Genomic DNA, 24125 nt, shown 5'->3' on the forward strand with positions numbered 1-24125 from the left:
CACACAGAGAGAGAGGGAAAGGGAGAGACTACTGGGGGAGTGACGGCAGGTCAAGGAGACACAGGATGAGCAGTAGAGGGTGTTGCAGCAGCAGATGTGACACTGTTAATCTGAATAAAGAGAGAACCTGTGTGGATCTGGAGATCTCCTCTGCTGACGTAACAATGTAATACAGTGCTACAGTAAAACTTTGCAGATTAAGTTGGGTTGGAGTATTCAGCTTCTGTTGAGCTATTAGTCAGTTTGACTTCCAACCATGTTGTTAATTTGTTCAATTATTATGTTCTCAGCAATAGGTAAGTTATATATCACTTCCAAAGTAACGTCTTATTTTCTCTTTTGAAAATTACAACAATACATTTTTATTTCATTTAAAAAAATGACTCAATGTTCATCTCTTCCCATTTGCAGGAGGCAGTTATGAGCAGACTATCGAGCCAAACCAACATGAAGTGTATGCAGAAGTGGGTAGTAATGTTCTTCTTTCCTGCAACTACTCCTCAGCAAACATTCTACTATGGTATAAACAGTCTCCAGGATCAGCTCCCCAATACCTTCTGCTCATCCCACACTACACTGGGACTGGACAGAGAGCTGATTCTCTTGACTCTCGCATCTCTGGTAAACTGAACAAAGAGAAGACTCGTGTGGATCTAGATATCACCTCTGCTGAAGTGACAGACTCTGCTCTGTACTACTGTGCTCTGAGGCCCACAGTGACAGGAAACCCAGAAACACTGTACAAAAACCTAACATCGTCTAAGAGAGTATTTCTACATTTCTAGACACGGGAGACCGGTGTAATTTCATAGTTGTGATGTCTTCACTATTATTCTACAATGTAGAAAATAATAAAAATAAAGAAAATTCCATCAAAGAGTAGGTGTGTCCAAACTTTTGACTGGTACTTGCTTAATTAATTTTAATAATATTATGGTGTTTCTATTCCATGAAAAACGAAACCCTCAGGGTTTCCGGTAGGATGGAATGGAAAGAGAATTTTTTTATCATTATTTTATTAACAAAATGTGTTTCTTTGTTTATTAGGCTACTGTGCAATCTACAATACATACTGTAGTAAACATGGGAGAGTGCCTAATTCCTTACATAAGGGAGAGCAAGCCATGTCTGTACTACAGAATGCAGGGCATGTAGGAGACCGGGGTACAAATCCCTCTGGGTTTCTGTTAGGATGGAAAGGAAAATATGGTGCTGTACAACGTGATGTCCGGCAGTACAGTACTGGGGTATTTAGCTAAAGAATCCCTGTGTCGTGCTTGTCTCAGAGCAGCGTGAAACAGTGCTAAAATAGTTGTAGGCTTTTGCTTCTAACTTCAATATGCTCTTTAAATAAATAAGACCTACACCATTCTTAACAGTATATCTAAAAATATTTTTTCAATGATGTCACTCTCTGCCAATAATTACATTTAGAGGATTGGCGGACTCTATATTAATATCTAAGGGGCATTTTCCTTACATTTAGAGGATTGGAGGACTCTATATTAATATCTAAGGTGCGTTTTCCTTTAGGATCTGTGAGAATATCTGAGAATATCTAAGGGGATTTTATATAATTCTAAATTAATTAATAATAATAATCGCTTTGTTTAAAAAGTAACGATATTTTGGAGATTTTGTTTTAATTTAACCTCGAGTGAGTGAGAAAAAGGCAATTCTTGAACATGGGGTGAGACATTGTCATTAATTTGTAAATAAAGCCAGTTGTTTATTATTATACATGTCTGGACAAACCTAACTTGATTATTTAGCAGACATCACTTGCTTATATTCAATCAACACATATCTTAAGAATATCATGGAATAGTTTAACATTTTTGTTTCTCCATGCTTGTCTCAGAACAGCTCGAAATTGTGCTGAAATAGACAGCCACATCGAGAAGGCTATGTATTCTGTGCCCACTCATGGTATCTCTCTTCGGGTTACACATCCTTGGAATGGCAGAACAGTATAAAGGTCCGGGCGCACCTTGCTGTGCCTGGTGAGCAGTTAGTCAAGTTCTGTTGTCAGAAGAGGAATGGAAATGTCAGGGTGAACCGAAAACCTGACGAACCCGCCACATATGTTGCCTCTGCCTGTCGGAGGTGGAGATACACAGCTCACAGGTGTGCCTGGCATGGCATGGACTCCATCTCATTACTCACCCTTTTCAACGCGTGAGTGAGTCGACTGTTCAAGCCATTGACTCACTGGTGAATGAAGATGATGAGCGATTGGCAAAGGCAATTTGTAATTACTTTTAGAGTTTAGGAATTACAAATGTGCGCTTTCTTTTTAGTTACATTGTTTTAGTTTCAACGTGCAGACTTATTTTCTTTAAATGACTGTCTTATGTAGAATGCTACATTTTTTGACCAGTTGCAATTGTAAGTAGGCCTAATAAAAACAATCCTACTTCTTTTAGGCTGTTAAGCTTCATAGCCTACCTCAGCCAGTTAAGTTCTTTTATATAGGTCTAGGCTCCGAAGAAATACTCCAATTAACTTGACAAAGTGCAACAATATTATTGTTTGCAGTTACTCCTCCTCACAATTCTGACAGGCTTGGTGGTGTAGTATGAAAGTCAACCTGAAGGGGGCAACCTAACAAAGCACACACCCCCCTGAATCAGAGGATGCCGTACAGACAGACACCTCCCCATGGTCTACTACTGCATGTAATACAGAACAACATGAAGCATCAACAGTAGGACAGAGGGTGTCAAAGCTCTGTGATAGATAGATCAGCATTGTTCTGCTCCTTTTCCACTTCAAACTGACTGACTAGTCATGAGAAACTGGCTGATCCTGCATGTTCTGGCTGCATCCTTCTTTGGTATAACATCACTCTGTTCATCTGTCTCTTTCTGTGCATTTGTTAATTTTATTTATATACATTATTATTATATGTTGTGAAGATATATTTATTTTCTTTTCAGGGTGTAGAGCAGGAGAGAATGTAAGACAGCCAAAAGAAGACGTAATGGTCGTAGAAGGACACCCAACAACACTCACTTGTCTATTTGATACAACTTCTCAATCACAATATCTCTTCTGGTACAAACAACTAGTAAATGGCAAGCCCATTTCTATGCTGAGAAGGGATACATTTTCACCTGGGGAAACTACTACTGAGTTCAAGTACAGATTTGATGCCCATCTGAATGTCACAGCAAAGTCAGTCCCCTTGACGATCCTGAGGGTGCACCTGTCTGACTCTGCTGTGTACTACTGTGCTCTGAGGCCCACTGTGTCAACAGGATATACAGCCCCCTTACAGAAACTATAGGTTTCACGTGTCCATACAAACATACAGTACCACTGAAAAGTTGGGACCAAAGCACAAAATGTATTTCAATATACTTTGTGTATAGTAGTTGTCCTGAATTAGATACTCTGTAGATTACATTAGTGTTTATACATGAATAATAACAGAATATCTGTAGGTTTATTAACATAAAAAAAAATGAATCAGACTAACTTCATGGAACATTTAAGTAAATTCCTTTAGGCTACTTTCTATGTCAATTAAGCTAGACGTGTAGGCTTTTCACTTTGTCTATTGTACTGGAAAAAGTGCTAATGTAATATTGACAAGGTAATATTGTCTCATAAAATTCATTACAATCTTACCTCTCTCTGAACAGGCTCCTCCTTCATGTCTGTCAGTTGATGGTGATATACAGGCTGAGATGGACATGGAAGAGAGAGAGAGGATCTCTACCTCTTACTGTAACTCACAGTCACTCTCAGTGTGTTCTGTATAACCATGGTACTCTGTCTGATCATCTGGCTGGTTCTTGTTGTATTCTGCTTCGGTATGATGGAACCTTTTCTCTAATTGGTTAATATAATCGTCAAGTATCTTTTATTATCACTCAATGTACCTTTTTTTATCTTCCAGAGTGCACAGCAGACCATGTTCAACAGCAATCAGGAGGTGTGATTGCTACAGGAGGATTGTTAGCAGTGAGTTGTCAATATAACACCAGTGCTAATAATAATGCATATCCCCCGCGCATCCCGCAAAGGCGGAGGTGTTGCTAACATTTACGATAGCAAATTTCAATTTACAAAAAAGAAACTGATGTTTTTGTCTTTTGAGCTTCGAGTCATGAAATCTATGCAGCCTACTCAATCACTTTTTATAGCTACTGTTTACAGGCCTCCTGGGCCATATACAGCGTTCCTCACTGAGTTCCCTGAATTCCTATTGGACCTTGTAGTCATAGCAGATAATATTCACATTTTTGGTGAATTTAACATTCACATGGAAAAGTCCACAGACCCACTCCAAAAGGCTTTCGGAGCCATCATCGACTCAGTGGGTTTTGTCCAACATGTCTCCGGACCTACTCACTGCCACAGTCATACTCTGGACCTAGTTTTGTCCCATGGAATAAATGTTGTGGATCTTAATGTTTATCCTCATAATCCCGGACCATCGGACCACCATTTTATTATGTTTGCAATCGCTCAGACAATCTGCTCAGACAACCCAAAGATTCCTTGATGCCCTTCCAGACTCCTTCTGCCTACCCAAGGACGTCAGAGGACAAAAATCAATTAACCTCTATGGGCTAGGTGGGACGCTTACTCAACAGCCAGTGTAATCCCGTGGCGCGATATTCAAATACCTTAGAAATGCTATTACTTCAATTTCTCAAACATATGACTATTTTACACCATTTTAAAGACAAGACTCTCGTTAATCTAACCACACTGTCCGATTTCAAAAAGGCTTTACAACGAAAGCAAAACATTAGATTACGTCAGCAGAGTACCCAGCCAGAAATAATCAGACACCCATTTTTCAAGCTAGCATATAATGTCACAAAAAACAAAACCACAGCTAAATGCAGCACTACCTTTGATGATCTTCATCAGATGACAACCCTAGGACATTATGTTATACAATGCATGCATGTTTTGTTCAATCAAGTTCATATTTATATCAAAAACCAGCTTTTTTACATTAGCATGTGATGTTCAGAACTAGCATACCCACCGAAAACGTCCGGTGAATTTACTAAATTACTCATGAATAACGTTCACAAAATACATAACAATTATTTTAAGAATTATACATACAGAACTCCTTTATGCAATCGCGGTGTCAGATTTTAAAAAGCTTTTCGGCGAAAGCACATTTTGCAGTATTCTGAGTACATAGCCCGGCCATCACGGCTAGCTAATTTGACACCCACCAAGTTTGGCCCTCACCAAACTCCGATTTACTATTAGAAAAATGTGATTACCTTTGCTGTTCTTCGTCAGAATGCACTCCCAGGACTTCTACTTCAACAACAAATGTTGTTTTGGTTCCAAAAAATCCATAGTTGTATTGAAATAGCTCTGTGCTGTTTGTGTGTTCAGGTCACAATCCGAAGGGTGACGCGCTAGCGCATTTCGTGACAAAAAAAAGCAAAATATTCCATTACCTTACTTTGAAGCATGTCAAACGCTGTTTAAAATCTATTTTTATGCGATTTTTCTCGTAAAATAGCGATAATATTCCAACTGGACAATAGTGTATTCATTCAAAGAGGAAAATAAAAAACAGCATGGTCGCGGGACCACGCATATCCAATCTCTTAGTCACCAGGCAGACCACTGACAAACTGAGCTACCATACTCTGCCCAGAGACAGGAGACGCCTCAATCCACTTTCTGAAGGCTTTAGAGAGCCAATGGAAGCCTTAGAAAGTGCAACGTAACCCCTGAGATACTGTAGTTTCGAAAGGGACTTGAAAGAAGAACGACAAATTCTCAGACAGGCCACTTCCTGTTTGGAATTTTCTCAGGTTTTTGCCTGCCATATGAGTTCTGTTATACTCACAGACACCATTGAAACAGTTTTAGAAACGTCAGTGTTTTCTATCCAAATCTACTAATAACATGCATATTCTCGTTTCTAGGAAAGAGTAGTAACCAGTTTAACCTGTTTGGGCTAGGGGGCAGTATTGAGAATTTTGGAAAAAATATGTGCCCATTTTTAACTGCCTCCTACACCAACTCAGAAGCTAGAATATGCATATTATTGTTCAGGTTTGGATAGAAAACACCCTAAAGTTTCTAAAACTGTTTGAATGGTGTCTGTGAGTATAACAGAACTCCTATGGCAGGCAAAAACCTGACAAGGTTTCATGCAGGAAGTGGCCTGTCTGACAAGGAGTTGTGCGTCTTGCATCTGTTTATTGAAGAGTAAGGATCTTAGCTGTAACGTGACAATTCCCAGGGCTCCAATAGGCTCTCAGAACCCGGGAAAAACCTGAACGATGACGAGGCAGCCTCTGGCTGAAACAGATTATCGCCTTATCCAAGTGGCCGATCAGAGGACCATTGAATGAGGAGCGTGCACGATTCGCCCCCGTGGAGAAATTTCATTCGGCTGTTTAGCTTATTGCAGATTCCCGGTCGGAATATTATCGCTTTTCTACGAGATAAATGGCATAAAAATTGGTTTTAAACAGCGGTTGACATGCTTCGAAGTACGGTAATGGAATATTTAGACATTTTTTGTCACGCCATGCGCCATGCGTGCGACCGTTATTTACCATTCGTATAGTGTCTAGAACGCACGAACAAAACAGAGGATATTTGGATATAACGATGGATTATTTGGGACCAAACCTACATTTGTTATTGAAGTAGAAGTCCTGGGAGTGCATTCTGACGAAGAACAGGAAAGGTAAGAACATTTTTCTTATAGGAAATAGGATTTTGGTGAAGGCTAATCTTGCCGGGTGTCTAAATAGCTAGCCGTGATGGCTGGGCTATGTACTTAGAATATTGCAAAATGTGCTTCATCCGAAAAGCTATTTTAAAATCGGACATATCGAGTGCATAGAGGAGTAATGTATCTATAATTCTTAAAATAATTGTTATGCTTTTTGTGAACGTTTATCGTGAGTAATTTAGCAAACTGTTAGTAAATTCCCCGGGAATGTTTGCGGGGGGTATGCTTTTTCTGAATGTCACATGCTAATGTAAAAAGCTGTTTTTTGATATAAATATGAACTTGATTGAACAGACATGCATGTATTGTATAACATAATGTCCTAGGTGTGTCATCTGATGAAGATCATAAAAGGTTAGTGCTGCATTTAGCTGTGGTTTGGGTTTTTGTGACATTATATGCTAGCTTGAAAAATGGGTGTCTGATTATTTCTGGCTGGGCACTCTCCTGACATAATCTAATGTTTTTCTTTCGTTGTAAAGCCTTTTTGAAATCGGACAGTGTGGTTAGATTAAGGAGAGTCTTGTCTTTAAATAGCTGTAAAATAGTCATATGTTTGAGAAATTGAAGTAATAGTATTTCAAACGATTCAAAAATCGCGCCACTGAATTCAGGTGGCTGTTACGTAGGTGGGACGAATTCGTCCGCCTTGCCCATAGAGGTTAAATCGGGTACGTTTTTTATCAGGCCGTGAAAATACTGCCCCCTAGCCCAGACAGGTTAAGTAGTATTGTTAAAAATGTTTGAATACATCAATCCTACAATTAAACAAGAATTGCATTGCACACATATTAGGAAAAGTGTTTTTTTACCACCCCCTGTCTTTGGCAGTAGATGGAGCTACAACATTTCATCCAATCATCAAGACTGAAAGATTGCTACAGAGAGATATTCAACACTGCTTGTTTTGTGTTAGAAACGTTTGTATACTGTATCAATCAGCTATGTTGCTGCTTTCATAATTTCTCCTCCTCTCAGTACTTGTTGGTGAGCGATGTTTTTTTGTGTCAGTGATGTATTCACAAGCATTTCGCTACACTCGCATTTACATCTGCTAACCATGTTTATATGACCAATAAAATTTGATTTGATTTGATTCAATTTCAGCATTTTAATTCCAACTCCAGAATATATTTGATATTTATCAAAAAAGCTAGCAAAGCAGCAAAACGTGTTTCCTTTTCTGACAGGTTGTAGTTTTGAAGATGACAAACCCACTAGGTTAAAATGCAAATCAATTTATAACATTTTTGACATGAGTTTTTCTGGATATTTTTGTTGTTATTCTGTCTCTCACTGTTCAAATAAACCTACCATTAAAATTATAGACTGATCCTTTCTTTGTCAGTGGGCAAACGTATAAAATCAGCAGGGGATCAAATACATTTTTCCCCCACTGTTATATATATATATATATATATATATATATATATATATGCACATATATATATATATATATATATATATATATATATACATATATTTATATATATCCCGCTTAAGACCCACCTCCTTCTCTCCGATGGTTACATCTTATTGTTTCACAGGAAGAGAATAAAGATGGTAACCAGATACCAACCCTGATTACTCCCTTAAGGGGAACTGACCTCACCTCCTGACCTCAACCCCTCCTTCATCTAATACACAATGTCCATCTGTCTTCCCTGTATCAACACATCGCTCTCCTCTCCTCCATCAAACACATTCCAAAGCCTTCTGTCTTTCTTCATAGAACCATTAACTTCTAACATAACCCAGTCTCTTTCATTTCCTATCATTCATTTAATATCTCAATGTTCAAAGTTTAGACGATCCCAACACCCAACACCAGCTAGGATCATTTTTAATATATGCACTAGTGAGTGAGTTTGATGCTATTCTTCATATCCAATCACATATCAAATGTAATTAATGGAGACTTGAGTAATATTACTGTGAAGGATATTTTGTGCATGTTTAATACACTAGACTGAATAATGAGTAGATTTTATGATAATAATTCCTGTTTTCATAAATGTTTTCCAGGTGGCAGTCATGGGAATGACATCACTCCAACAACAGATAAGGTGTTTGGGTTGGAGGGTGATGTCATAAATCTGTCCTGTAACTACTCCTCTGCTAGTACTCTCCAGTGGTATCAACAGTACCCTGGATCATCTCCCATCTTCCTCCTCCTCACTGGAGTGACTGTAAACCCCTCTGTAGTGAAAGATAAACACAAAGACCCTCGACTGTCTGTTAAACTGAACGATGAGAGAACCTGTGTGGATCTGGAGATCTCCTCTGCTGAAGTGGTAGACTCTGCTCTGTACTACTGTGCCCTGGAGCCCGCAGTGAAAGGAAACCCAGACACACTGTACAGAAATGTGAACTGAAAACACTGACATCCCCTAAGAGAAACATGTTCATTATTAGGTTACCTTCAATAGACAAAGCATATACATGTAGGCTGTTACGTTCTTCCTTGTAGGAGGGAGGTGCAGGAATCAGGAGCAGGAGAGCAAGGAAGTCCCAGTGGCACAATTGTTTATTTAAGGAGTCCCAAACAAACAACAACATGTGGGAAAACACGCTGAAACGAAGTCGCCACACACAGTGAAGAAACGCAACACACGGAGGAGAAACTTAAGTCCTAGACTAAAATAAATCAAAACGGTACCATTACCGTGAGCAAAGAAAACCCCGTGGTGCAATACACGCACCCTTAACAAAGTAACACAGAATAATCCCGCACAAAGACTAGCAGGCAGCGGGGTGTAAATAAACCCATCGAAATCAACTAAATGAACACAGGTGTGATAAAACAGACAGACACAAACGAAAAGGAAAAATGGATCGGTGGCAGCTAGTAGGGCGGCGACGACGACCGCCGAGCACCGCCCGGACAGGGAGAGGAGCCACCTTCGGTGGATGTCGTGACATAGGCTGGAAATGAACAGTGAATTATTTGTTGAAACAAATGAAAAAGTGAGATAAACAAACAGTTTTATGTAATATGCAATAGAGGGAGACTAAGGTATTCAGTGCAGCCCTACATTTTCAGGATGTGACAGTGGAATCAAGCAGCAACAAGACATCTGTTGTTACTTCTGCTCATCTGACAACTCTCTGTATTTGGGGTGGGGCTTCAAAGGTTTGAGAAGAGATGGTCCATTCAGAACTAGAAGGAGGAGGATGTTACTTTAGTATACACAAATCTTGCTGTGCTGTGTGTTATCATTTTAACTTCCAGTTTCAGCCACAATGTCAATCCCCACATTTATGTTGCTTTTAGTAGTTGCATGTAAGTAATCTATAATCTGTCAATTTTAATTGGTGTTATGTTGAATGTGAACTAAGTGTTGATGCGTTGAAAATAGATCTATAACAGAGTAATAATAGAATAATAACATATTTTGCATCTCTTGCAGGTGACAGTAATGGTCAGATCATTGAGCCAATCAGAGAGGAGGTGTATGCTCCAGCAGGTAGCAATATTACACTTTCATGCACCTACTCATCTGCAGTCTCTCTTCAATGGTATCTCCAGGACCCTGGATCACCTCCTCAGTATATCCTGCTTATCCTGCATGGTGTTGGGTCTCCATCACGGGCTCCAGGTCTGGATCCTCCACTGTCAGTCAAACTAAATGATGAGAAGAACCGTGTGGATCTGGAGATCTCCTCTGCTAAAGAGAAAGACTCTACTATGTACTACTGTGCACTGACGCCCACAGTGAAAGGTAACCTACAAACGCTGTACAAAAACCTAACCTGACACATTCTATACGTACATGACTTGACCTACAGGAGATGGAATATCTCAAGGTTTTTCTTTTTGACATGAAACCTGGTGGGTGTGTTTAAAAACCTACAATATGTGAAGAGGAGGAGCAACATTGTGTATGCCTACTTATCATTTCAAAGTCATCGCAGTGATTTGACTTGGCTGTTTTCTAAATAACACATTTATGTCTGTTCTGTAACATAGACCATGATGCTACTCTGCTATATTCTACTGATTTCAACCCTTGTAGGTGATACTTTAGAGGATGATATTACTCCAACCAGTCCTGAGGAGTATTATTTAGAGGGTAGCAGAGTTAAGATCTCCTGTAACTATACAGTAAAGGCTAATAATCTCCAGTGGAACAGACAGTACCCTGGATCAGCACCCAAGTTCCTCCTTCTCCTCACAGACACTGCAACTCCACTTGTAGTGGAAGCTACTCCTCCATACCCAAGAATGACTGCTAAACTGAACGATGAGAGAACCCGTGTGGATCTGGAGATTTCCTCTGCTGTTGTAACAGACTCTGCTCTGTACTACTGTGTTCTGGAGCCCACAGTGACAGGAAACCTGCCAACACTGTTCAAAAACTGCTATCTCTTCAAGAGGAGGAGCTAAGCTAAGCAGACCACAGGGGGATATCATTTAGTCTGTCACAGGGGAGTGCTACCTCCGTGTTAATGGGAGAGCTGCTGAACTTCCACCATCATGTTCCTCTATCCACTGTTATTAATTTCTGCACTTGTTGGTGAGTTTTCTCAACGTTCATTATAGCCACTGTTTAAACAAGGTTGAAAATGAAAGAGTAACACTGATAGTGAGCTGCAGTTCGAAACGTTAGTAAATAATGATGGTGGAGAAGGATTTATTTGAATGCCTTAAACATGAACAGAGTCCAGTACTCAGATTCAATCTCTTTTTCAGGTGTCAGTTACCAGGAAGAAATTCAACCAATCGCAAAGATAATGCATGGTGATGAAGGAGGCTTTGTAACACTCTCTTGCAACTACTCTGGTTCACCATACAGCCTCCAATGGTATCGTCAGTATCCCAGATCAGCTCCCAAATTCCTTCTCCTCACTACAGTCTCCTCAAACCCCTCTGTAGTGAACGCTACTCCTCCATACCCACATCTGTCTATTAAACTGAATAAGGAGAGAACCCGTGTGGATCTGGAGATCTCCTCTGCTGTTGTAACAGACTCTGCTCTGTACTACTGCGCCTTGCAGCCCACATTGACAGGAAACCCAGAAACACTGTACAAAAACCTGACAGCTCACGATAAACTCTTCTTATGCTTATTTTAGGGAAAGGGTGGTGTTTACAACTGCCGGTTAAAAAAAAGTAATTATGTGCTACACAATTATTTTACTTTCTTCACTGACTAGTTAGTAAATTACTGTATTCCTGTAATTCTTTTAACATTTTTTAGGATAATATATAGTTTATCTGTATTATTGGATTGTTGAGTAAACACCGAGATCTTTCCTCCTTTCAAATACATCTACCTTGTGATTTATCCATCACCTCATCACATCAGCAGGTGACAGTTTTCAGCAGACTATCCAGCCAAACCAACATGAAGTGTATGGAGAGGAGAGTGGTAATGTTCAACTTTCCTGCATATTCATATTTGTCGGTGGCAGTTATCAGCAGACAATCCAGACAAACTAACATAAAGTTTATGAAGAGGAGGGTAGTTTTGCTTACCTGAAACTACTCCTCAGCATACAGTGAGTGTACTGTGGTATAAACATTATCCAGGATCAGTTCCCCAAGTCCTCCTCTTCATCCTCCATGCCTCTAGGACTGTAGTGAGAGATAAACCTCCATCCTCTCACCTCACTGTTAAACTGAACAAAGAGAAGACCTATACAGATCTGGAGATCTCCTCTGTTGAACTGCTCTGTACTACTGTACTGTGGAGCCCACAATGACAGGAAACTGAGAAACACTGTACAAAAACCATACGACACTCTGCACTGTACTGCTGTGCTGTGACGTCCACAGTGACACATAACTTATTGACTCAACAGCGAGGTGAATATTTTGGACTTGTCTTCTGTTAGACCACAGTGCCATCAAGTGGATTCTCTAGTGAATAAATCAAATGTATATGAAATGTCTTTGATTCAACATTGTCAGTAGGAGGAGCTAAAGTATAAAACAGGATTAGATTATGAATCCTCAAGATAAACATGATACTACCATGAAGATCATAGCCAGTTGATGCTGTGTTTTTCATCAGCAGCTGGTGCTTATTCTACACATCCTGCCATCTACAATGTTGTTCTGTTCACTACTACTCTTCTTTAACTTGATACTTGGTAAGTATCAATATTTTCATTTAATATGATTTGATTATGTTAAGGTGTATTTATTTTTCAAATCAAAGATTATAATTATAATGCAATAATTGAGGATGCATGTTTTTTTACTTTGAATTGTTTTTATCTTTACACTGCAGTTGGAATTAATTAATTTCTCCATGTGTGTTTAAAGTATTAAATATAATGTATTTTTTACAGGTGTCAGTTCTGAACAGGTATTATCACCCTACACTGATGTAGAAGTGGCTTCAGAAAGAGACAGAGTTACTCTCTCTTGTAACTACTCCTCTATTGTTAATTCTCTTCTATGGTATCGACAATATCCCAAATCAGCGCCCCAGTTACTGGTTATGGAGTCCATGGATATTACACCAGGGTTCACTCTAAATCATGACAAAAATGCCAAACGTACGGATCTGAAGATCTCCTCTGCTGAAGTGACAGACTCTGCTCTGTACTACTGTGCTCTGAGGCCCACAGTGACAGGAAACTCAGAAATACCATACAAAAACCTAACATCGCCTGAGAGAGTATTTCAACTCTGTAGTTGCAGGTTTTATTTAACCTGTTTAGGATAGGGGGCAGTATTGACACGGCTGGATAAAAAACGTACCCGATTTAATCTGGTTACCACTCCTACCCAGTAACTAGAATATGCATATACTTATTACACATGGATAGAAAACACCCTAAAGTTTCTAAAACTGTTTGAATGGTGTCTGTGAGTATAACAGAACTCATTTGGCAGACAAAAACCTGACAAGGTTTCAGGCAGGAAGTGGCCTGTCTGACAAGGTGTCGTTCTTCTTGTCTCTGTTTATTGAAGAGTGAGGATCTTAGCTGTCCCGTGACACTTCCTACGGCTGCCATAGGGTCTCAGAAGGCGGCAAAAAGCTGAATCGTGGCTTTGCAGGCTCTGGCTGAAAAAAAGTAGCGCATTTGGGTAGTGGCTGGTTACAGTACTGTGAGACTCAGGCGCGTGCCCGCGTCGACCGAAAGCTTTGTTTACTTTCCTCAGTTTAGCTAAATGGACATTCCCGGTTGGAATATTATCGCTTTTCTACGAAAAAAATGGCATAAAAATGGATTTTAAACAGTGGTTGACATGCTTCGAAGTACGGTAATGGAATATTTAGATTTTTTTTGTCACGAATTGCGCCATGCGCGCGACCCTGATTTACCATTTCAGATAGTGTCTGGGACGCACGAACAAAACGCCGCTATTCGGATATAACGATGGATTATTTTGGACCAAACCAACATTTGTTATTGAAGTAGCAGTCCTGGGAGTGCATTCTGACGAAGACAACAAAAGGTAATCAAACTTTTATAATAGTAAAGCTGATATTGGTGAGTGCTAAACTTGCCGGGTGTCTAAATAGCTAGCCCGTGATGCCTGGGCTATGTACTTAGAATATTGCAAAATGTGCTTTCACCAAAAAGCTATTTTAAAATCGGACATATCGAGTGCATAGAGGAGTTCTGTATCTATAATTCTTAAAATAATTGTTATGCTTTTTGTGAACGTTTATCGTGTGTAATTTAGTAAAATGTTAGCGAATTCCCCGGAAGTTTGCTATTTCTGAACATCACATGCTAATGTAAAAAGCTGGTTTTTGATATAAATATGAACTTGATTGAACAAAACATGCATGTATTGTATAACATAATGTCCTAGGGTTGTCATCTGATGAAGATCATCAAAGGTGAGTGCTGCATTTAGCTGTCTTCTGGGTTTTTGTGACATTATATGCTAGCTTGAAAAATGGGTGTCTGATTATTTCTGGCTTGGTACTCTGCTGACATAATCTAATGTTTTGCTTTCGTTGTAAAGCCTTTTTGAAATCGGACAGTGTGGTTAGATTAACGAGAGTCTTGTCTTTAAATAGCTGTAAAATAGTCATATGTTTGAGAAACTGAAGTAATAGGATTTTTAAGGTTTTGAAAATCGCGCCACAGGCTGCAAGTGGCTGTTACGTAGGTGGGACGAATTCGTCCCGCCTAGCCCATAGAGGTTAATAATACTGCCATCAAGTGGAGTCAACATGCACCCATTCTATTGTTTCCAAGAGGAGGTTAGTGTTAAACATAACATATAATGAGTGGAACTGATTCACCCAGAGAGTGAATGTTCCAAGAGAAGATCATTTTACTGAGAAGTCTCTGTTTATTGCCCAGTGGCTATGATGCTGCTCTAATCAGTCTTGTTTATGTGCACTTGTAGGTAAGAATTCACTCTCCATTAACTGAATGTGTACTAACAGAATATACACTGTTTAGTATTCATTACAATATGGTATTATCAATATCAAGTGGTAATACACTTTGAAACACCAAGTGTGTTAATACACTTTGAAACACCAAGTGTGGATATACTGTACACTGTCTACATTGACTCAGTAATACATGTTGTTCTTTTTTATAGGTACAAGTGTTCAAGACATAATTACTCCAGACAGAGATGTAGTGGATGTTATGGAGGGTAGTAGTTTTAACAGAATGACAATACTTATGTTGTTGCAGCTGATAGTATGGAGCAGGAAACAATAACTCCTGTGAAGCCTGAAGTCAATGCTCTCCAAGGAACAGACATCACTCTCTCCTGCAACTACAAGGGCAATGTTAACTATCTTCAATGGTACCATCAATACCCCGGATCTAGACCAGAATGTCTTCTTTGGATCCTACAAACCAACAAGTATGTACAGAATACATCCATTACGACTCCACGACACACTGGTAGACTGAATGAAGAGAAGACCCGTGTTGACTTGATGATCTCATCTGTTGAATTGGAGGACTCTGCTCTGTACCACTGCGCCTTGCAGCCCACAGTGACAGGAAACCCAGACACACTGTACAAAAACCTGTCAAGACCCTTGGGGGTGAACAGTGCATTGTGTTCTAAACAATCAGTTATTATTTAGAGTACATTAATACATATTTTTTCCTGTATCTCAACATTAAAACACATTTAATATAAATATTATTCAGGAAATAATCATTAATATTTTCCTCATCTTCCTGTTCTGATATAACATGATCAAAGATACTAGTCTGAATAAATACAGAATGAAGAGCATTTGTGGTGTTGTTTTGCTTCCTTTTAGCAAAGCTTCCCAAAATGTTTCAATCGGTGACCCCATTCCAGCATTGTGGAACATCACGCCATGTTTATTCATGTGATTTTTGAGTGACAATTTTTCCAATATCTATGGGCTAAAAAACATAAAAAAACTTTAGCTGACATGGGCTAGTTGATCTATACATTGCTGACAAGTTATAAATAGCTCTCTAAGGTATGCAATAAATAACAAGACAAGAGGAACTGATGATGCACTTTTTCAACATTGCACCTCGTGCATTCTACTATTACAACTAATACAACTTTCAAGAGTAAGTTTAAAGCCGGACTGGCCGACCCCTCGCCCCACAGTTTGGGAACCACTGCCGTAGAGGATTAAGGGCAGTAATAGTCTTATTCTTTTCCATTGGTTTTTGTGAAGAGCAGACATTTTGAGACAATATCAATAGAGGGCAGTCATGAGCTTAAATGTCTCTATTCAGAACTACAGCAAAACCATGAAGATGACATTTAGCAGCAATCCAACCCAGAAAGACAGTTGAACTCAAATACCCGACTACCTTTAGGGTAGAGAGGTGGAGCTACAAAGTCAATGAGTGCTTTGACATTACAGTATGTAGTCTACAATATGTTTGAAGAGAGGATAGTGATACACTCTTACTTGATAGCGCATGAAGCCAGTCATTCAGTCCCCATAAAGATGTTTTATACAATTCTGCTTTTTTCAATGTCATTGGTAAGTGCATAGGTTTTGCACTGGAGTTTTGGATTGCACACATACAGTATCTCACAAAAGTGAGTACACCCCTCACATTTTTGTAAATATTTGAGTATATATTTTCATGTGATAACACTGACGAAATAACACTTTGCTACAATGTAAAGTAGTGAGTGTACAGCTTGTATAACAGTGTACATTTGCTGTCCCCTCAAAATAACTCAACAGACAGCCATTAATGTCTAAACCGCTGGCAACAAAAGTGAGTACACCCCTAAGTGAAAATATCCAAATTGGGCCCAAAGTGTCAATATTTTGTGTGGCCACAATCATTTTCCAGCACTGCCTTAACCCTCTTGGGCATAGAGTTCACCAGAGCTTCACAGGTTGCCATTAGAGTCCTCTTCCACTCCTCCATGACAACATCACGGAGCTGGTGGATGTTAGAGACCTTGCACTCCTCCACCTTCCGTTTGAGGATGCCCCACAGATGCTCAATAGGGTTTAGGTCTGGAGACATGCTTGGCCAGTCCATAACCTTTACCCTCAGCTTCTTTAGCAAGGCAGTGGTCGTCTTGGAGGTGTGTTTGGGGTCGTTATCATGTTGGAATACTGCCCTGCGGCCCAGTCTTCGAAGGGAGGGGATCATGCTCTGCTTCAGTATGTCACAGTACATGTTGGCTTTCATGGTTCCCTCAATGAACTGTAGCTCCCCAGTGCCGGCAGCACTCATGCAGCCCCAGACCATGACACTCCCACCACCATGCTTGACTGTAGGCAAGACACACTTGTTTTTGTACTCCTCACCTGGTTGCCGCCACACACGCTTGACACCATCTGAACCAAATAAGTTTATCTTGGTCTCATCAGACCACAGGACATGGTTCCAGGAATCCATGTCCTTAGTCTGCTTGTCTTCAGCAAACTGTTTGCGGGCTTTCTTGTGCATCATCTTTAGAAGAGGCTTCCTTCTGGGACGACAGCCATGCAGACCAATTTGATGCAGTGTGCGGCGTATGGTCTGAGCACTGACAGGCCGACCCCCCACCCTTTCAACCTCTGCAGCAATGCTGGCAGCACTCATACGTCTATTTCCCAAAGACAACCTCTGGATATGACGCTGAGCACGTGCACTCAACTTCTTTGGTCGACCATGGCGAGGCCTGTTCTGAGTGGAACCTGTCCTGTTAAACCGCTGTATGTTCTTGGCCACCGTGCTGCAGCTCAGTTTCAGGGTCTTGGCAATCTTCTTATAGCCCAGGCCATCTTTATGTAGAGCAACAATTCTTTTTTTCAGATCCTCAGAGAGTTCTTTGCCATGAGGAGCCATGTCGAACTTCCAGTGACCAGTCAGTATGAGGGAGTGTGAGAGCGATGACACCAAATGTAACACACCTGCTCCCCATTCACACCTGAGACCTTATAACACTAACGAGTCACATGACACCGGGGAGGGAAAATGGCTAATTGGGCCCAATTTAGGGGTGTACTCACTTTTGTTGCCAGCGGTTTAGACATTAATGGCTGTGTGTTGAGTTATTTTGAGGGGACAGCAAATTTACACTGTTATACAAGCTGTACACTCACTACTTTACATTGTAGCAAAGTGTCATTTCTTCAGTGTTGCCACATGAAAAGATGTACTCAAATATTTACAAAAATGTGAGGGGTGTACTCACTTTTGTGAGATACTGTATGTCTATATAGCATTTACGGTGCATGAATTGCAATATGATTCATTCAAAACATGTCTAACATTATTTATTTCAGGTAGCAGTAATGAGGAGGAAATAATATCAGCCACAACTGAAGAGTGTGTATTTGAGGGTGATGGTGTTACTCTGTCCTGCAACTACACTGGCTCCTACAGTAGTGATACTTTACTGTGGTACCAACAATACACCAGATCAGAACCAGAAATCCTGCTTCTACTCACTGAAGGAGGGTTAAAGACACATAATGAATCGACCCATCCTCGACTGTCTGTTAAACAAAATGAAGATAAGACCCATGTGGATCTGGAGATCACCTCCACTGAAGTGACTGACTCTGCTCTGTACTACTGTGCTCTGAGGCCCACAGTGACAGGAAACCACTAAACAATGTACAAGAACCTGACAACACACAATATACTGTAGAAAGAAAGCCATAACATAAAACATTTCATGTTGGTGTCAAGAGGAGGGGCTGTATAATCAAAGACCCACATATAGCTTATGGATGTTTTGTTCAGGAAGTAGCTAGTTAGTCAGGTCTCTCAGTGCTGTCTATTGGTTTCTCAAAGGTCTAGCAAGATGTTTTTCTTCTCATTTGTTCTCTTTTCAGCTTTTTTAGGTGAGTTGTTATTATATGAATTGAAATCTTTTAATTTAATCTTACAGTGAACGAACAGCACAAAAACATGGTAATTCCACATTCATAATTTTTAAATGTCAGTTACAACTGCACAGTTGTACAGTTACAGATGTTATTTGACCAAATCTTTTTGCAGAAAACAGTTTTGTGGAAAAAATAAACCCTTCGACTCCAGAAGAGCTTGTTCAGGAGGGAAGGAATGTCCATCTCTCCTGCAAATATGATGGCATTGTGTACAATCTACAGTGGTACCGCCAATATCCCAGATCCCAACCAGAATTCCTCTTGTACATCACACCAAAGGGGTCTGGTCTGACAGTTTCCATTGACAAAGTGGACAAACGTGTGGATCTCTTCTGCTAATGTGACAGACTCTGCTCTTTACTACTGTGCCATGAAGACCACAGTGACAGGAAACTGTGACACTGTACAAAAACCATGGGAGGAAACAGACATCCTGTATGACATACTTAAGTAACATACCTACTGTATGTTAAGTTGTGTTTTCTATGTATAATAATAGTTCCATCCAGTGTTCAACATTCTGCCCAACAAGGTGAAACCTTGACATTGCTTGTATTTTCAAGGGCAAGTTACTAGTGAGAGTCAATAGGTGTCAGTGGAGTCTCATAGTTTGCTTCTATTCTTTTAACCTCTTCGCTATAGGGGGCAGTATTTTCTCGGCCGGATAAAAAAACGTACCCAAATTAAACGGCCTACTTCTCGGGCCCAGAGTCAAATATTTGCATATTATTAGTAGATTTGGATAGAAAACACTCTGAATGGTGTCTGTGAGTATAACATAACTCATATGGCAGGCAAAAACCTGAGAAAAAGTCAACCAGGAAGTGTAGGATCTGAGAAATGTAGTTCTTCTTTCTAGTCCCTTTCGAAACTACAGTATCTGTGCTGTTATGTTGCACTTTCTAAGGCTTCCATTGGCTGTCTAAAGCCTTCAGAAAGTGGATTGAGCCTTCTCCTGTCTCTGGGCAGAGTATAGGAGCTCAGTTACTGAGTGGTCTGCCTGAGGACAAAGAGATTGGATATGCGCGTTCCCGCGAGCACGCTGTTTTTTCTTTTCCTCCTTGAATGAATACACTATTGTCCGGTTGGAATATTATCGCAATTTTACGTTAAAAATAGCATAAAAATAGATTTTCAACAGCGTTTGACATGCTTGTAAGTACGGTAATGGAACATTTTGACTTTCTGTGTCTCGAATTGCGCCCTTTTTGATAGTGACCTGAATGCACGGACAAAACGGAGGTATTTGGACATAACTATGGATTATTTCGAACAAAAACAACATTTCTTGTGTAAGTAGCAGTCCTGGGAGTGCATTCTGACGAAGATCAGCAAAGGTAATACAATATTTCTAATACCGCGATGGCGAGCTATGTACTCAGAATATTGAAAAATGTGCTTTCTCTGAAAAGCTATTTTAAAATCTGACACAGCGGTTGCATAAAGGAGTAGTCTATCTATAATTCTTAAAATAATTGTTATGTATTTTGTCAACGTTTATGATGAGTATTTTTTCAAATTCACCAGAAGTTTTTGGTGGGAAATACATTTTCTGAACATCAAGCGCCAATGTAAAATGCTGTTTTTGGATATAAATATGAACTTTATCGAATAAAACATACATATATTGTGTAACATAATGTCCTAGGAGTGTCATCTGATGAAGATCGTCAAAGGTTAGTGCATATTTTAGCTGTGTTTTCGGTTTCTGTGACATATACCCTTGCTTGGAAAATGGCTGTGTGATTATTTGTGTCTATCTACTCTCCTAACATAATCTAATGTTTTGCTTTCGCTGTAAAGCCTTTTTGAAATCGGACAATGTGGTTAGATTAACGAGTGTCTTATCTTTAAAATGGTGTAAAATAGTTGATTGTTTGAGAAAACTGAATTGTAGTATTTTAGTTGTTTTTGTATTCGCGCCATGCGATCCCATTGGCTGTTGGCTAGGGGTCCCGCTGGCGGAACTGGGTTCCGCTAGCGGAACGCCTAGATGTAAGAAGTTAACCCCTTAAATTCTCCATTGTGTTCGTTAGAATCTACCCTTTCCACAGTGGGGTCACATTAGTGGTACGCTACAAACAGAAGTTGGCACATCGACAGTGAGTCTCATCTTTCCATAGAGTGGTCACATACATTTTTTTGGCCAAACCGTTCTGACGCTACAGACATATTTGTGAGAAGATCGATTTTCAGGACGTCTCATGGTCTGACGAACACCGCTGCAGCTCAGCCACCTTCCACCGCAGATGCAGAACACCGCCATAGGCTGATGTGGTGGATTGAGACGCATCCCATGAAAAAAAATGATATCTCTATCTTAAATATTTTAATATATATATATATATATATATATATATATATATATATATATATATATATTCTGAGCTTTCTTATATTTCATAGTTAAAGGACAGACACTTCTTTTTTGCCATTTATGAATGTGTTTTTAAATCTGTTTTTATGGGATTTTGGTAGTATAGGGCAAATTCAATATTTTATCAAATCATCTTGTTATATATTTTTTATACCTAAAGGTGTTCTAAAATTCCAAATCAAATAGCTTAATGATCCATTCAGTATGTCCTGAGAAGAGATCGTTATGCAGAAGGGAGCAATAGTGATGAGTTTAAAACCTGTTGGGGTTACAGGTTAGCAATGAACCCCGAGCCGGGATTGCTAACAAGGCTGGAAATTGAAAACATCAAAAATCTAATAGTTTCAATTTCTCAAACAATCAACTATTTTACACAATTTAAATGATAAACATCTCCTTAATCTAACCACATTATTCGATTTTCAAAGAGGCTTTACGGCAAAAGCATAAAGTTAGATTATGTTAGGACAGTACATAGCCACAAAAGTACAAACATCCATTTTCAATTCAAGGTCAGGCATCACCAAAAAGCAGAAACCAGCTTGAATTATGCACTAACTTTTGTCAATCTCCATCAGATGACACTCCTAGGACATTATGTTATACAATACATGCATTTTTTGTTCCATCAAGTTCATATTTATATCCAAAAACAGCATTTTACAGTAGCGTGAAATTCAGATTTTTTTTCTTCTCTGAAATGCTTCCGGTGAACATAACAAAATTACTATTCGAAAACATTGGTAAATTATAATATTGTCATTCAAAGAATAATATATTATCATCTCGTAATTGCTACCGAATGGCCAGATCTCAAAATAACTTTACTGGGAAATCACATTTTGCAATAAACGGGGTGCTATGCTAAGAACAACAGGCTATGCTATACAGTTAGCATCATCTAAAATCGATAATAACATTGTAAATACCCCCTTACCTTTGATTATCTCCATCAGAAGGCAGGATCCCAGGTCCGGAAGGCATTCCAGGTCCGGAACAAATGTGGTTTCTTTTGACAAAGTTCATAATTTATGTCCAAATAACACCAAGTACTTAGCGTTCATTATGCTCCCACAAAACGTGGTGTGGGGCTGGTAAAATCACGCCGAAATGCTAAAAAAACCTAGTAAATAATCTATTTATGTTCGTTCAAACATGTCAAATGTTGTTTAGCATTAATCTTTTGGTCCATTTTTAACGTTAAACATCAGTAATATTTTCACACAACCTATCCTATGTCTAGATAAAAAATGATGACAAACTCACGTCTCTCAGATTTATGCGCAGGCGCAAAAAAATGAAGTGATGACATGTCAACTTCCTTGGATTCTAATTTGCTCTCTGTTTATCATAGACGCTTCAAACAACTTTATAAAGATCGTTGACATCTAGTGGAAGCCGTAGGTGTTGCGAAATGAATCCTTTCTCACTATGGTATCTATAAAACAATGACACTAAATAGTACAGTCACAAAATCCACATTTTTTTGGATCTATTTTTCACAGGTTTTTGCCTGCAATATGAGTTTTGTTATACTTACAGACACCATTCAAACTGTGTTAGAAAATTCAGAGTGTTTTCTATCCGAATGTGTTAATAATATGCATATCCTAGCTTCTGAGTTGGTGTAGGAGGCAGTTAAAAATGGGCACATATTTTTTTCAAAATGTCTCAATACTGCCCCCGAGCCCCAACAGGTTAAGAAGAGGTTTGATTCCAGGCTGAATTTCACTTCTAGCTCTGTCCCTTTGACTATCCAGAGGTTGCAGTTGTCTGAATCTGCTGTGTACTACTCTGCTCTGAGGCCCAGTGTGACAACAGGATATACAGCCCCCCTACAAAAACGAGTGTATCCTTGGCACCAGTGTAGAAAAAATCTAAGCCTTACGTCTGTGGTAGGTGTGATGTTAGCAGGGCTGTACACCTCACACAGTGACACACAGAAGGACATTTCAGAGGAGAGTGAAAGCATGCAAACATCCATCTGAAGATGGAGAAATCAATCAGTGTATTGATCATTCTGATTATGACTACAGGTAAACAACACCTAAACATTTGAAATCCTTGCATCCTTATAATCAAATTATTACATTATGGTATTTGTAATAAAACATATTTTGTTGAAGTAAAGTCATTTAAATGTGAATAACTTACTTGATTTCTAAAAAGTCTTTAAAAATAAGCATGTGTCATCAATCACTTTTATTATATGTTTTTCTCTGCAGGAATGATATCTGGAGATAGTGTGACTCCTGACAAGGAGAAGTACACCCCCACTGAGGGATCATCAGTGTCTCTGAGCTGTAAATATGAAACAAGCAGCGATTATGTTTCCCTTTACTGGTACCGGCATTATCCTAACCAGGCTCCTCAGTTTCTACTGTATAAAAGTGCCAGATCAAGGAAGCGTGAATATATCCCTGATGAGAGATATACATCCACAACATCCTGGACATCAACTGAACTGGTGATAACAAGACTAACCCTGGCAGACACAGCTCTCTACTACTGTGCTCTTGACACAATGATAAAAAGTGTATAGTACACCATACAAAAACCTGCAGACCAAAATGCTTTGATGAAGTGGAAATCATAATTAAACATTAACCACATTTGATGTCATGATGGCAGAAATTGAAATCAAAGAACTGTGGTCACACCTGTGCTGTGTGCTATCACCAGGTGGTCTAGTGTTTATCTGTCTTCATATTCAATGCACTGTGAGAAA

General features: G+C 39.4%; 1 long non-coding RNA gene and 1 gene segment (V, D, J or C); one reads left to right on the forward strand and one right to left on the reverse strand.

Moving 5' to 3' along the window:
• LOC106569032 (immunoglobulin lambda variable 1-51-like) lies at positions 1–795 on the forward strand. The segment is given in 2 exon segments: positions 1–296; positions 412–795. Coding segments are annotated over 2 exon segments (414 nt in total).
• An 8453-nt stretch (positions 796–9248) lies between these two features.
• On the reverse strand, positions 9249–12527 carry LOC106597106 (uncharacterized). 3 transcript variants are annotated; one of them, XR_001326878.2, is made up of 4 exons: positions 12219–12527; positions 10232–10364; positions 9775–9899; positions 9249–9664 (listed from the first exon to the last, which is right to left on the reverse strand). It is a non-coding gene; the product is annotated as an uncharacterized lncRNA (long non-coding RNA). The 3 variants fall into 3 exon arrangements; XR_001326852.2 differs by having other exon boundaries at positions 10236–10364; positions 12219–12522; XR_006758762.1 differs by having other exon boundaries at positions 9249–9899; positions 10236–10364; positions 12219–12519.
• Positions 12528–24125: the final 11598 nt, after the last annotated feature.

The sequence above is a fragment of the Salmo salar genome, chromosome ssa14, assembly GCF_905237065.1.
Source record: "Salmo salar chromosome ssa14, Ssal_v3.1, whole genome shotgun sequence".
Taxonomy (NCBI): Eukaryota; Metazoa; Chordata; class Actinopteri; order Salmoniformes; family Salmonidae; genus Salmo; species Salmo salar.